This window comes from Pecten maximus, chromosome 4 (assembly GCF_902652985.1).
Source record: "Pecten maximus chromosome 4, xPecMax1.1, whole genome shotgun sequence".
In the NCBI taxonomy this organism is placed as follows: domain Eukaryota; kingdom Metazoa; phylum Mollusca; class Bivalvia; order Pectinida; family Pectinidae; genus Pecten; species Pecten maximus.
This window is the reverse complement of record NC_047018.1, coordinates 24276549-24292029: the sequence shown is the minus strand read 5'-3', so window position 1 is coordinate 24292029 and position 15481 is coordinate 24276549. Positions and strand designations below refer to the sequence as shown.

At 39.5% G+C, this 15481-nt stretch overlaps 1 protein-coding gene across 3 annotated transcripts in view; it reads right to left on the bottom strand.

Annotated features, from left to right (window-relative positions):
* Positions 1–1714: 1714 nt before the first annotated feature.
* The window catches only part of LOC117325572, a 78930-nt gene continuing 65163 nt past the window's right edge, over positions 1715–15481 (bottom strand). For all 3 annotated transcript variants that reach the window (XM_033881899.1, XM_033881898.1, XM_033881900.1), the window contains exon 2: positions 1715–3104. In XM_033881899.1, coding sequence (XP_033737790.1) covers positions 2261–3070 — 810 coding nt within the window. In that variant the 5' untranslated portion in view covers positions 3071–3104 and the 3' untranslated portion in view covers positions 1715–2260. The remainder of the gene's footprint in view (positions 3105–15481) is intronic.

Sequence of the window (15481 nt, the reverse complement as noted above, 5' to 3'; positions counted from 1 at the left end):
TACTTACTAGCTAAACTCTGAGGATTGTTTGTTTTGTGGTCTACGTCATTAGTAGCCGCATGTTTTGTGGTCTTTATCATGAGTGCAGTCATGTTTTGTGGTCTTCGACTTAAGTAAATACATATTTTGTGAAATACGTCATGAATACATGTTTGTTTTGCTGAGTTCGTCTTGAGTGCATGCATGTTTTGTGGTCTACGTCATGACTGCATGCTTGTGTTGTGGTCTACGTCATGAGTACATGCTTGTATTGTCGTCTACGTCATGAGTACGTGTAAGTGTTGTGGTCTACGTCATGAGTACATGCATGTGTTGTGGTCTACGTTATGAGAACATGCATGTGTTGTGGTCTACGTCACGAGTACATGCATGTGTTGTGGTCTACGTCACGAGTACATGCATGTGTTGTGGTCTACGTCACAAGTACATGCATGTGTTGTGGTCTACGTCATGAGTACATTCATGCGTTGTGGTCTATGTCATGAGTACATGCATGTCTTGTTGGTTTATGTCATGAGTACATGCATGTCTTGTTGGTCGATGTCATTAGTACATGCATGTGTTGTGGTCTACTCCATGAGTGCCTCTTAACTTAACATTGAAACATTAATCATTTACATAAGAATTATCGACAATCATCCAAAAATACATTAAAAGATATAACTCAAATGTAGGCACGTGCTGATCAAGTTTTTATACCATCTCAGAACTAAATATTTTAGAGCTTAAATGCAGACTCGTGCTTTCCTATTTCATAAACCAAATGATAGCAAAAATAAACCATTTTAGAAATAAAATGCAGACACGTGCTGACCTAGGTTACAAACCAATGCAGGCATGTGCTAACTTCGTTTATAAACCATATGATAACAAAAGTGCACACTCGTGCTTACAAAGTTGATAAACAATTTGATAATAAAAATGCAGACACGTGCTGACTCAGTTTATGAACCATTTAAGAACTGAAATGCAGACACGTGCTGACCAAGTTTATAAACCATTTTAAAATTTAAATGCAGAAAAGTGCTAACCTAGATAATAAACATTTTAGAGGTAGAATCCAAAAAAGTTCTGATCCAGATTTTTAACGTTTGTGTTGCTGACGTTGAGGACAATCTTTATTTTTCCATGGGAATAATGGTGATATTGATCATTGTAAACTGAACACCTGACAGGCTAGCCATCGACTATACAAACATGTTCCCCATTTTCAGTTCTATTTTAAGCATGTCGACGAATGTGGAATTAAAATTATCCTACTTCATCAGAAGAAATGTTGATTCAATGAAAATGGAAGAGAATGATGTAACAATTAGGCCAAAACTGGTGTGTGTACTGCGAGATCAGTGATTTAACTATGGGAATCTATATGTCGGGGATTCTACTGCTAATTTAAAAGTAACAGGCCTCAATCTACTTCCGAGAGACAATCATCGTTTTCAACATTACCATGGAAACGTGGTGTTATCACCACTGAATATGACGTCACCCAAAACATTTGCCGCTGAAATTATCTCATAATCGTGAATAATTTATATCTGTTTTGAAACCTTGGCAATGATTTGAACACATTTACACCCAAAAACGTGAGCAGACGATGGCCAACATCGATAGCATGGTTTCTTCTACTGTACACAGCTACAACACAACAGATAAACTCATCATAGCTGTACGCCGTATACATTAAATACCAGTAGAATAACTTAACAACATAAGCTTTGATCATAAGTTTAATCATTTATATTAATAACCATCTAGAAAAAGAAATCACGGAAAATCAGTGTAAATCAATATAAATGTTCTCTAGTGTATTATCATTGTATAAAACACTCTAATCTTACCATAAAAGTTACAAACACTAACAGCACAATTTCGGTGGTCCCTTGAACGGCTCGGCGTACAAAAGGCGTCTTACTGTATCCTTGAATAGATGAAACCCCAGAATAGGGCACTGTTATGAAGGTTGTCGTGTGTCAAAGTCCAATGTCATTGCTTTTTCACTTTTACCAGAGATATTTCTGACAGTATCTCGCAAAACAGAGTAGATCCAAGTTGTTGCTATGGTGATGACGGTAATGGTTGAACAGGCGACCGTGTGAGAGCACACCGTACAGGTGGATTACCGTAAACGTCCAAATTAAAACAGGTATGACAAATGTGAGAACCTACCTTTGGAAAATGTCGTAGGGCTGCTGATTTTTGATGTGCTTGCATATTACAATAAGGGACTTATTGCCCACAGGGGTATGGATGATTAACACTACACATTCGTCACTATACATCCTTTGTTTACAGTTTTACAGTGTTGTATACCTTCCTTGTTACCAAGTCTTTGATTACTGATCAATGTAGACGAATCGTCATCCACCATTTCGTTGTCGTCGTCGATGAGAGATGAACGTGCGCTCCTCCCCGGTTCCTCGGTGTAATCCTTGATGGACTGCATGGAGGAAGTCTTTGTGAGACCACCCTCATGATAGTCCTCATCCATGTCCGAATCTTCGTCGAATGATCGTCGTTTGTCTGGGTCGATGAGTTTAGCGACGATAGATGATAGTGGTTCGTCGTCTTCACAAATTGTATTATCAAGCCTCGAAGTCTCTGTCTCGTTCCACGAGTTGGCGGTCTTGATAAGAGAATTTTCTACACATTCCTTTTTATCAACGTTATCCTTTTTATCCTCGTTGTCGTTTGATTTCACATCTGTTCCCTTACTTCCCATTTTCCTTATTTTTTCCTCCTGTAGATATTTAAGTCTTGCAATGACTTGCTGAACTTTATGGAACGTTGTCCGGGTCTCCGGTTCAATGTAAGTGTTAATAAATTCATCAAACTCCCTGTCCTCCTCTATTTCTCGCCGTTCACGCTTTAGGTACGTGATAATACCGATAATAATTCCCCCTGAATAGAACAGCAGTGTTACCACTATATAGAGCAGTGCCCGAGACTCCGAGCGTTCACTGGGCGCGGAGGTAGAGTTGGCACTACAGGGTGATGGGGTTTGCTGTGACAGCAGCTGCTCAAGAAGTGCCTGAACACAGTCAGACACATTTGCCGGTACCGCGGGCATCGCTACACAGTACACTGTCCGCCGCCAGGTTAGCCTGAAATGAAACCATAATTACATTAATTTGATAATCAAAAGTAAAGGTTTTTGGAACTGTTGTTGGTCTATTTATAGTTTTGAAGGGGCGGAGTGATTTTATGTCTAATTACCGTGCAATGTTTTTGTTCTTTAGTATTAATCAGTACGCGATGCCACATTGGAGCATTGTACTTAATGATTTTGTTTTTTTATCTCAACCTAGAGGAAAAATCTAAATACCATGTGTTCGATAAAAATAGGCTATAAAGGCTGAAAATTGTAATTTGTAATCCTGTGGCGTGATGGGGAAGCCTTGTGCTGGTCGTCAGAAAGGTTTGTGGGGTGCTGGGTTCGTGAATCGATCGTTGTGTATCAATGTCTTATCTGCACACTGTTCTGTACGTCTCCGATTGATTAAAGATGATGTTGTTGGGTTTATTTGTCGAAAACGGAGGAATTAAAACTGAGTGTAAGAAGACTGTATTAACCAACAATTAGAGCAAATAATTAACCGGATGATGTAGATAAAGACTTTACCGCCGTGTTTCTAGTCGTCAAATGTATAAGAAAAACACTGTAAAAGACACTGTAAACAGGTCTTGCTAAACCATATAGATATAATATCTAATACAGAGAAGCACTTGTGTGCCTAAAACTGAACAATATATGAACACACACACATAGGTCTGGCTCAAATGAATAAAGATGACTAAAACTGACCATTATCTATGTGAACACAGAGAACCAGGTCTATCTACATTGTAAATGACTGTACATACATACCGGTCTGTCTACATTGTAAATGACTGTATAGACCTACCGGTCTGTCTACATTGTAAATGACTGTACAGACCTACCGGTCTGTCTACATTGTAAATGACTGTACAGACCTACCGGCCTGTCTACATTGTAAATGGCTGTATAGACCTAACGGTCTGTCTACATTGTAAATGACTGTATAGACCTACCGATCTGATACATTGTAAATGACTGTACAGACCTACCGGTCTGTCTACATTGTAAATGACTGTACAGACCTACCTGTCTGTCTACATTGTAAATGACTACACACCTACAGGTCTGTCTACATTGTAAATGACTGTACAGACCTACCGGTCTGGAACATTGTAAATGACTGTACAGACCTACCTGTCTGTCTACATTGTAAATGACTGTACAGACCTACCGGTCTGTCTACATTGTAAATGACTGTACAGACCTACCGGTCTGTCTACATTGTAAATGACTGTACAGACCTACCGGTCTGTCTACATTGTAAATGATTGTACAGACCTACCGGCCTGTCTACATTGTAAATGGCTGTATAGACCTAACGGTCTGTCTACATTGTAAATGACTGTATAGACCTACCGATCTGATACATTGTAAATGACTGTACAGACCTACCTGTCTGTCTACATTGTAAATGACTGTACAGACCTACCGGTCTGTCTACATTGTAAATTGACTGTACAGACCTACCGGCCTGTCTACATTGTAAATGCCTGTATAGACCTAACGGTCTGTCTACATTGTAAATGACTGTACATACCTACCTGTCTGTCTACATTGTAAATGACTGAACAGACATACCGGTCTGTCTACATTGTAAATGACTGTACATACATACCGGCCTGTCTACATTGTAAATGACTGTACATACCTACCTGTCTGTCTACATTGTAAATGACTGTACAGACCTACCGGTCTGTCTACATTGTAAATGACGGTACAGACCTACCGGTCTATCTACATTGTAAATGACTGTACACACCTACCGATCTGTCTACATTGTAAATGACTGTATCGACCTACCTGTCTGTCTACATTGTAAATGACTGTACATACCTACCGGTCTGTCTACATTGTAAATGACTGTACAGACCTACCGATCTGTCTACATTGTAAATGGCTGTACATACCTACCGGTCTGTCTACATTGTAAATGGCTGTACATACCTACCGGTCTGTCTACATTGTAAATGACTGTACAGACCTACCTGTCTGTCTACATTGTAAATGACTGTACAGACCTACCGGTCTGTCTACATTGTAAATGACTGTATAGACCTACCGGTCTGTCTACATTGTAAATGACGGTACAGACCTACCTGTCTGTCTACATTGTAAATGACTGTACAGACCTACCTGTCTGTCTACATTGTAAATGACTGTACATACCTACCGGTCTGTCTACATTGTAAATGACGGTACAGACCTACCTGTCTGTCTACATTGTAAATGACTGTACAGACCTACTTGTCTGTCTACATTGTAAATGACTGTACAGACCTACCGGTCTGTCTACATTGTAAATGACTGTACATACATACCGGTCTGTCTACATTGTAAATGTAGGTACAGACCTATCGGTCGGTCTACATTGTAAATGACTGTACATACCTACCGGTCTGTCTACATTGTAAATGGCTGTACAGACCTACCGGTCTGGTACATTGTAAATGACTGTACAGACCTACCGGTCTGTCTACATTGTAAATGACTGTACAGACCTACCGGTCTGTCTACATTGTAAATGACTGTACATACATACCGGTCTGTCTACATTGTAAATGTAGGTACAGACCTATCGGTCGGTCTACATTGTAAATGACTGTACATACCTACCGGTCTGTCTACATTGTAAATGGCTGTACAGACCTACCGGTCTGGTACATTGTAAATGACTGTACAGACCTACCGGGTCTGTCTACATTGTAAATGACTGTACAGACCTACCGGTCTGTCTACATTGTAAATGACTGTACAGACCTACCGGTCTGTCTACATTGTAAATGACTGTACACACCTACCGGTCTGTCTACATTGTAAATGACGGTACAGACCTACCGGTCTGTCTATATTGTAAATGACTGTACATACCTACCGGTCTATCTACATTGTAAATGACTGTACAGACCTACCTGTCTGTCTACATTGTAAATGACTGTACAGACCTACCGTTCTGTCTACATTGTAAATGACTGTATAGACCTACCAGTCTGTCTACATTGTAAATGACTGTACAGACCTACCGGTCTATCTACTTTATAAATGGCTGTACAGACCTACCAGTCTGTCTACATTGTAAATGACGGTACAGACCTACCGGTCTGTCTATATTGTAAATGACTGTACATACCTACCGGTCTATCTACATTGTAAATGACTGTACAGACCTACCTGTCTGTCTACATTGTAAATGACTGTACAGACCTACCGGTCTGTCTACATTGTAAATGACTGTATAGACCTACCAGTCTGTCTACATTGTAAATGACTGTACAGACCTACCGGTCTATCTACTTTATAAATGGCTGTACAGACCTACCAGTCTGTCTACATTGTAAATGACTGTACAGACCTACCGGTCTGTCTACATTGTAAATGACTGTATAGACCTACCGGTCTGTCTACATTGTAAATGACGGTACAGACCTACCTGTCTGTCTACATTGTAAATGACTGTACAGACCTACCTGTCTGTCTACATTGTAAATGACTGTACATACCTACCGGTCTGTCTACATTGTAAATGACGGTACAGACCTACCTGTCTGTCTACATTGTAAATGACTGTACAGACCTACCGGTCTGTCTACATTGTAAATGACTGTACATACATACCGGTCTGTCTACATTGTAAATGTAGGTACAGACCTATCGGTCGGTCTACATTGTAAATGACTGTACATACCTACCGGTCTGTCTACATTGTAAATGGCTGTACAGACCTACCGGTCTGGTACATTGTAAATGACTGTACAGACCTACCGGTCTGTCTACATTGTAAATGACTGTACAGACCTACCGGTCTGTCTACATTGTAAATGACTGTACATACATACCGGTCTGTCTACATTGTAAATGTAGGTACAGACCTATCGGTCGGTCTACATTGTAAATGACTGTACATACCTACCGGTCTGTCTACATTGTAAATGGCTGTACAGACCTACCGGTCTGGTACATTGTAAATGACTGTACAGACCTACCGGTCTGTCTACATTGTAAATGACTGTACAGACCTACCGGTCTGTCTACATTGTAAATGACTGTACAGACCTACCGGTCTGTCTACATTGTAAATGACTGTACACACCTACCGGTCTGTCTACATTGTAAATGACGGTACAGACCTACCGGTCTGTCTATATTGTAAATGACTGTACATACCTACCGGTCTATCTACATTGTAAATGACTGTACAGACCTACCTGTCTGTCTACATTGTAAATGACTGTACAGAATTACCGTTCTGTCTACATTGTAAATGACTGTATAGACCTACCAGTCTGTCTACATTGTAAATGACTGTACAGACCTACCGGTCTATCTACTTTATAAATGGCTGTACAGACCTACCAGTCTGTCTACATTGTAAATGACGGTACAGACCTACCGGTCTGTCTATATTGTAAATGACTGTACATACCTACCGGTCTATCTACATTGTAAATGACTGTACAGACCTACCTGTCTGTCTACATTGTAAATGACTGTACAGACCTACCGGTCTGTCTACATTGTAAATGACTGTATAGACCTACCAGTCTGTCTACATTGTAAATGACTGTACAGACCTACCGGTCTATCTACTTTATAAATGGCTGTACAGACCTACCAGTCTGTCTACATTGTAAATGACGGTACAGACCTACCGGTCTGGTACATTGTAAATGACTGTACAGACCTACCGGTCTGTCTACATTGTAAATGACGGTACAGACCTACCGGTCTGTCTATATTGTAAATGACTGTACATACCTACCGGTCTATCTACATTGTAAATGACTGTACACACCTACCGGTCTGTCTACATTGTAAATGACTGTATAGACCTACCGGTCTGTCTATATTGTAAATGACTGTACATACCTACCGGTCTGTCTACATTGTAAATGACTGTACAGACCTACCTGTCTGTCTACATTGTAAATGACTGTACAGACCTACCGGTCTGTCTACATTGTAAATGACTGTACAGACCTACCGGTCTGTCTACATTGTAAATGACTGTACAGACCTACCGGTCTATCTACATTGTAAATGACTGTACAGACCTACCGGTCTGTCTACATTGTAAATGACTGTATAGACCTACCGGTCTGTCTACATTGTAAATGACTGTACAGACCTACCGGTCTGTCTACATTGTAAATGACTACAGACCTACCGGACTGTCTACATTGTAAATGACTGTACAGACCTACCGGTTTGATACATTTGTTGTAGTTTTGTGTGTGTATGTATACTATCGAAATAGTTTTACACACATGGTGTCATTTATTCATGTTTAGCTAGAGATACGTATTGATACCATCGTATTTTGCATTTTGTAACAAATACATTTATCACACAATTACTCGGCTATGCATTTTTGGCAAAAGCACAACAAACTCTTTGGTTGTCGAAAATTGAGCATTTATTAAAATGCCAGAACCAGTTATCTGTTAAAAAAAAAATAGGGTTTTCTTACTAATAAAAAACGCCCGATAGAAATGTTAGTAAGCTTTTACATTATGCACACAAGTAGAACAATACTATCAATTGACATATACATACTAGTAATGTTTTACCTTATGTATACAAGTAAAACCATAATATGAAATGAAATCCACCCTACACCCTAAATTTAGGAGGACATAAAAAGCAGGGGAGGAGGTGGGAAAATTACTCGGAAAAAGTATCTGTATGATCACGTGATCATCCAAATCGAAACATCACGTGACTACCCTTTCTGGGAGATACTAGAACCTGAAACGGAAAATCTTATCAATCCGGAAACAATATTAAATACCATCAATAATTAATAAAAAACCAGACTACTATAATCAACTGATTACATACTAAATAGATAATATAAATTGGATTATGTTTTACATCAATCCATTGATTCCATCGTATTTTGCATGTTGTAACAAATACATTAATCAAACAATTACTCTGCTATGTCTTTTGGCAATAGAACAACAAACACTTTGGTTGTCGAAAATTGAGTATTTAGTAAAATACCAGTTATCTGTTCACAAACCAGAAAAGATGGGGGGTTTCTAACTAATAAAACGCCACCATCTAGAAACTTTCAAAAATTCAAGTGCCCCCAGCCAGAGTATATAGGTTTATTGTAATTTGAAAATATCTCCAATACCTTATTAACCAAAGCATCATTATAAATAATCAAACAAGTAATGCCAAGGATAAAAGCAACTGTAAAAATGAATTTACTAATACACCCAATACATTCCAGAAAGTGAATGAATTGCTATCCATATATACCTATCTATTCATATTATAATGATATTTTCATTCGTCACTTTTATGCACTAAATCGTATCTAACCGCCGACACGAGGACGATTATTGGTTATAATGCGTGGAACTATGACGACACGTGACTGATGATGTCAGACTCATCTTGACCGGAGCGTAATCACGGAACCCATTATGTCTGCTTTCACTGATAATTAACAAGTCAATAACGTAAGCGTAAACAACGAGATTAAGATCTCGAACGAGAAGAGGAACGAGAACGAGATTATAAATCCATACTCGTAGACAGATTAATGGTTATTCATGATATTCAGTAAATTGTTATGGTAACTGATGATGATATTTATAACCACATCAGGACACTAAGTCGATAAAACGGAACAATCACCGGAAGTGCCTGGAGAAAATCGTTACCGGAAGTACTTAAATAAAGCAACAGATAATAGTGTTTTGGGTAAAATAATAAACAGTTAAAGTAGTGCCAGGAGCAGAACGGAAGTAGTTAAAAGAGGTATATAAGGATATCAGATTAGACGAATACGATTGGATTTGGTCAGTCAATATCTGAAGCAATGTAACGAACAGATTTTCCGGAAATGGAGAGTTGGTGGAAACGAAGATTTATGACAAGAAGTATTGCAACCGGCGCTGATTTCAACAATACCGACAAAAAAAATTACCAGTAAATTTAAAACAGGACTTTTTATTTATTAATATTTGAGTTCATTAGATGTAGCATTCTTATCAGGACTGTAGTCCTTTGTAACTTCAGGACTGTAGTCCTTTGTAACTGTGAATGACCCTTCTGTGATCATTCCACTATAGAGGTCGTCGTTGGGATGATGTCGTTAAGTAAGTCACGACAATCAAAGTGTTTATCAGTTATTGACACCAATATAGTACGGTGTTGAGTACATGATCAGAGTAACACTATCCTGTGTCAAAAAGCTACAAAATATTCTGGCACTGACTTACATCAAAGAAACACGGAGTTATTGGACAGTTGGTAACAAAACGACACCAAACAATTGATACAAGTACATGTATATAGATCTTAGGCAAGTCTTTGCACAGAAACCGTCAAAACATCGAGAGTAGAATATTTGAAAATGGAATCCATTTTGTGAATCCAGGTCATCATTTTTTTCTGACTGGACGTGGACAATAAGGATTTGTTTGTGATAACATGGTCACAGTAAAGTATTAGATTAGACGGTACAGTTTGGTATGCTGTTAGACAAAGCTAGGCCAACTGGTATATATTAACTGTATGTGTGTTGATCTCCCCTCCCCTCCCCTCCATGTAAACAAATCTTGTTGATGATAGTACTACACCATTTTCTTTAATTCTATCATTTATCCTCCATTGATCTCTAGTAATGGACAACTATATGTTGTAAAAAGTTGTTTTACACACTAAATAACTTACTAGGGATATAGTAAACAAGCTTTAGTTGTTTCCAAAGGACTATTATTTCCGTTTTAGGCATAGTTAACAATGGCCGACCACGAGGAAGGTGATGTGATCTACCGAGTCCCCACACATACAATGTACAACATAAAAACAAGGCCTGCTGGTCGATAACGTTGTAGAATGGTCCGTAGATGATTAAAGCTGTACCGATCGATACAGACATTATCAGGTTGAATTTTGATGGTCAAATACTTGAGTAACATAAGATAGTTCTTTATTGATATTGGTCACTTACATGTAGTACGGCAGTGTCGTTGAGGGCAAGACATGCCGAGACCAAAACAGTCTAGTACGAGGGTACAACTCTGTACAACTCTGTACTCCGTCACATTGATCAATATACACAAACATATTAATATCTGTACAAATGCCTATGATCTGTACACATAAATGAAGATATTATCTTATCTAACCGTGCTGTAGGTAAATTTTCCATTTATTGATCAGTTTACTGTACGCCAAACACCGTATTAGTTTGGAAAGATCTAAAACAGCGATCTATGGATAGGTATTAAAGTGTCACTACCAAGGTAAAATATAACGTAAGAAGCGGTTTGCTTTTTTATTGGCTGAAAAAGACTGTTTAAAAGAAAAATGGCTGAAAAAGTCTGTCCAAAGGAAAAAAAACCCCAAAAACCCACACACAATACAAACGAATGCTGATATAGACAACCTAATCATTCCTATGGCAGAATTATTGATTTGAAGGTAAAAATAAGTGTCTGCTGGTGGATCAGTGTTTGCTGGTGACTCGATAATAGGTCATACACTAACCATCACTAACTCGGTAAAAGGGTCATACACTAACCATCACTAACCCGGTAAAGGGTCATACACTAACCATCACTAACTCGGTAAAAAGGTCATACACTAACCATCACTAACCATCACTAACTCGGTAAAAAGGTCATACACTAACCATCACTGACCCGGTAAAGGGTCATAAACTAACCATCACTAACTCGGTAAAAAGGTCATACACTAACCATCACTGACCCGGTAACATGGTCATACACTAACCATCACTAACTCGGTAAAAGGGTCATAAACTAACCTTCACTGACCCGGTAAAGGGTCATAAACTAACCATCACTAACTCGGTAAAAAAGTCATACACTAACCATCACTGACCCGGTAACATGGTCATACACTAACCATAACTGACCCGGTAAAGGGTCATACACTAACCATAACTGATCCGGTAAAGGGTCAAACACTAACCATCACTGACCCGGTAACATGGTCATACACTAACCATCACTGGCCCGGTAAAGGGTCAAACACTAACCATCACTAACTCGGTAAAAGGGTCATACACTAACCATAACTGACCCGGTAAAGGGTCATACACTAACCATAACTGACCCGGTAAAGGGTCATGCACTAACCATAACTGACCCGGTAAAGGGTCATACACTAATCATCACTGACCCGGTAACATGGTCAAACACTAACCATCACTAACCCGGTAACATGGTCATACACTAACCATCACTGGCCCGGTAAAGGGTCATAAACTAACCTTCACTGACCCGGTAAAGAGTCATACACTAACCATCACTGACCCGGTAAAGAGTCATACACTAACCATCACTGACCCGGTAAAGGGTCATACACTAACCATCACTGACCCGGTAACATGGTCATACACTAACCATCACTGACCCGGTAAAGGGTCATACACTAACCATAACTGACCCGGTAAAGGGTCATAAACTAACCGTCACTGACCCGGTAAAGGGTCATACACTAACCATCACTGACCCGGTAACATGGTCATACACTAACCATCACTGAGCCGGTAAAGGGTCATAAATTAACCATCACTGAGCCGGTAAAGGGTCATACACTAACCATAACTGACCCGGTAAAGAGTCATACACTAACCATCACTGAGCCGGTAAAGAGTCATACACTAACCATCACTGAGCCGGTAAAGGGTCATAAACTAACCATCACTGACCCGGTAAAGGGTCATACACTAACCATCACTGACCCGGTAACATGGTCATACACTAACCATCACTGACCCGGTAAAGGGTCATACACTAACCATAACTGACCCGGTAAAGAGTCATACACTAACCATAACTGACCCGGTAAAGGGTCAAACACTAACCATCACTGACCCGGTAAAGGGTCATACACTAACCATCACTGACCCGGTAACATGGTCATACACTAACCATCACTGACCCGGTAACATGGTCATACACTAACCATCACTGAGCCGGTAAAGGGTCATACACTAACCATCACTGACCCGGTAAAGGGTCATACACAAACCATCACTGACCCGGTAAAGGGTCATACACTAACCATCACTGACCCGGTAAAGGGTCATAAACTAACCATCACTGACCTGGTAAAGGGTCATACACTAACCATCACTGACCCGGTAAAGGGTCATACACAAACCATCACTGATCCGGTAAAGGGTCATACACTAACCATCACTGACCCGGTAACATGGTCATACACTAACCATCACTGACCCGGTAAAGGGTCATACACTAACCATCACTGGCCCGGTAAAGGGTCATAAACTAACCATCACTGACCCGGTAAAGGGTCATAAACTAACCATCACTGACCCGGTAAAGGGTCATACACTAACCATCACTGACCCGGTAACATGGTCATACACTAACCATCACTGACCCGGTAAAGGGTCATACACTAACCATCACTGACCCGGTAACATGGTCATAAACTAACCATCACTGACCCGGTAAAGGGTCATAAACTAACCATCACTGACCCGGTAAAGGGTCATACACTAACCATCACTAACTCGGTAACATGGTCATACACTAACAAACATCGACTCGGTAAAAAGGTCATACAAGGCCTAAAGTTCCCATTATTTCACCACATGTCACCCGGGGAATTGTTCGTTTTCATAATAACATGATAGTTATATTTGGGTGTATATTTGTAAAAGAGTAATGCTACAGATAAGTAATACAAACGCACTTCTATCTTGTTCATCTTTCGCAAGCTTAGGGTTGAACGTTCATGACTATCCTCTGGTTGAGATTTCTTTGTCACCAAGGCAGGGACAGATTCTATTAGTCAATCTTTGCGATGAGTGAGTTTCCACCTATTGTTTCTGTCGAGTATGTTTCTGATAATTCTTTCTATCCCTGGCAATCCCCTGTCGTATGTTTATTACTTTGGGTAATGGGTACTGGTTTACAACAAGGCTGCCGTCATTGGGAAGAGGTGTGAAAAGAGCCGATGATGATTGGAAATTCTTTCTGATTGTCAATGAGAACCATAATCTATTCCAAATTTGATAGACAATCTCCAAAGACTTGTGTTATATTCTATAAATGAGAGTTTCAATCTAACACAGAATGTTTCCACTCCTAATACCTTTACAATGGATCATGCCATTGGACGCAACACGGTTAAAGTTCCTATTATCTATTCTCCATTGTCAAAAATGTGTCAATTTTTCCCTTCAAACAGGTATTCTTTTCGGTATTTCTTTACAAACTATGTTACAATGGTGATACTTTGACAAGCAGAATTCAATTTTGGATGACTCATTGATCTTTGTTTCAGTAATATTAAACATTACCCTTAGATCATTGACACATAAACTCTCAGCAGTAACAGTGCATATTGTAGTGTTTGTCTAGTTACGGAGTCAATAACATGCAAAACGATATTTACATTTGTAACTTTAGTGTATTCACACGAAAAGATTCCAGAATGAATAAGTGTGTTTTATAATAATTCACTTACATAGACAGGATTGTCAGACAGGCTACCGCGGTATGATAAAGTTCTGTTCATCATGCAAAAATAGTTTGACTAATTAGAATAGAAACCGTCATAAAAATTCAGTCGCATGCATGAATATTCATGCCCGAATCGTACGGCAGCTTTCCTTTTGTGAAATCAAAACCCATTTCGAATCATATCTGCATTCGTATCAGTGTCAGATGCGTATGATAAAGGTGGAACAGTTGATGTAAACGACTTGAGTATCAATATGGCAAATTATCAGTATGATACGGGTTTGAAAAGCATCCTGGTCGACAGCGGTATCTGAGGCTGGATGACGTGACAGCCTCTTGTGCCAGACAATCTTATTACAACATGTGCCGCTTGTTCTGATGGGAATCACATGACCTTTCAGCGTCGTGAATATTTCAGGAAGACGAGGAGATGTAGCGTGCCTAATGGTTCTATGGCAGTTCCTAAAATGGCCATCATGCAAAATAACCAGGATAATTCCCACCACTTGGCACAAGTATATCACTGTGATTTATCCTTGTGATAAAAATACATACTTACGGAACACGCCCGAGATTATTTAGGTTGCCAATGAAATATGGCGTTTCTAGCAGGCGTTCCGGTGTGCCGTATTGGGACACTAGACGCTAATGATCATCGGAGGTTGTCAATCGCTCAAATGACTTTTTGTCACCGTGACGAACAGCTCATGGATACGGTCCAGCCAGGAAACAGCATTTAGCACTATCCTGAGGGAAAGTGTTATTTTGATATTCTTTACTTCCTGTTTCTGCTCTGTGTTCGGACAGGGAATGTCCATTATTTCACTGTTTATCTTGTGGTGAGAATTAATCAAAATAATAATAACAAAAACATGTATTCACAATTCTAAATTATTTTGAA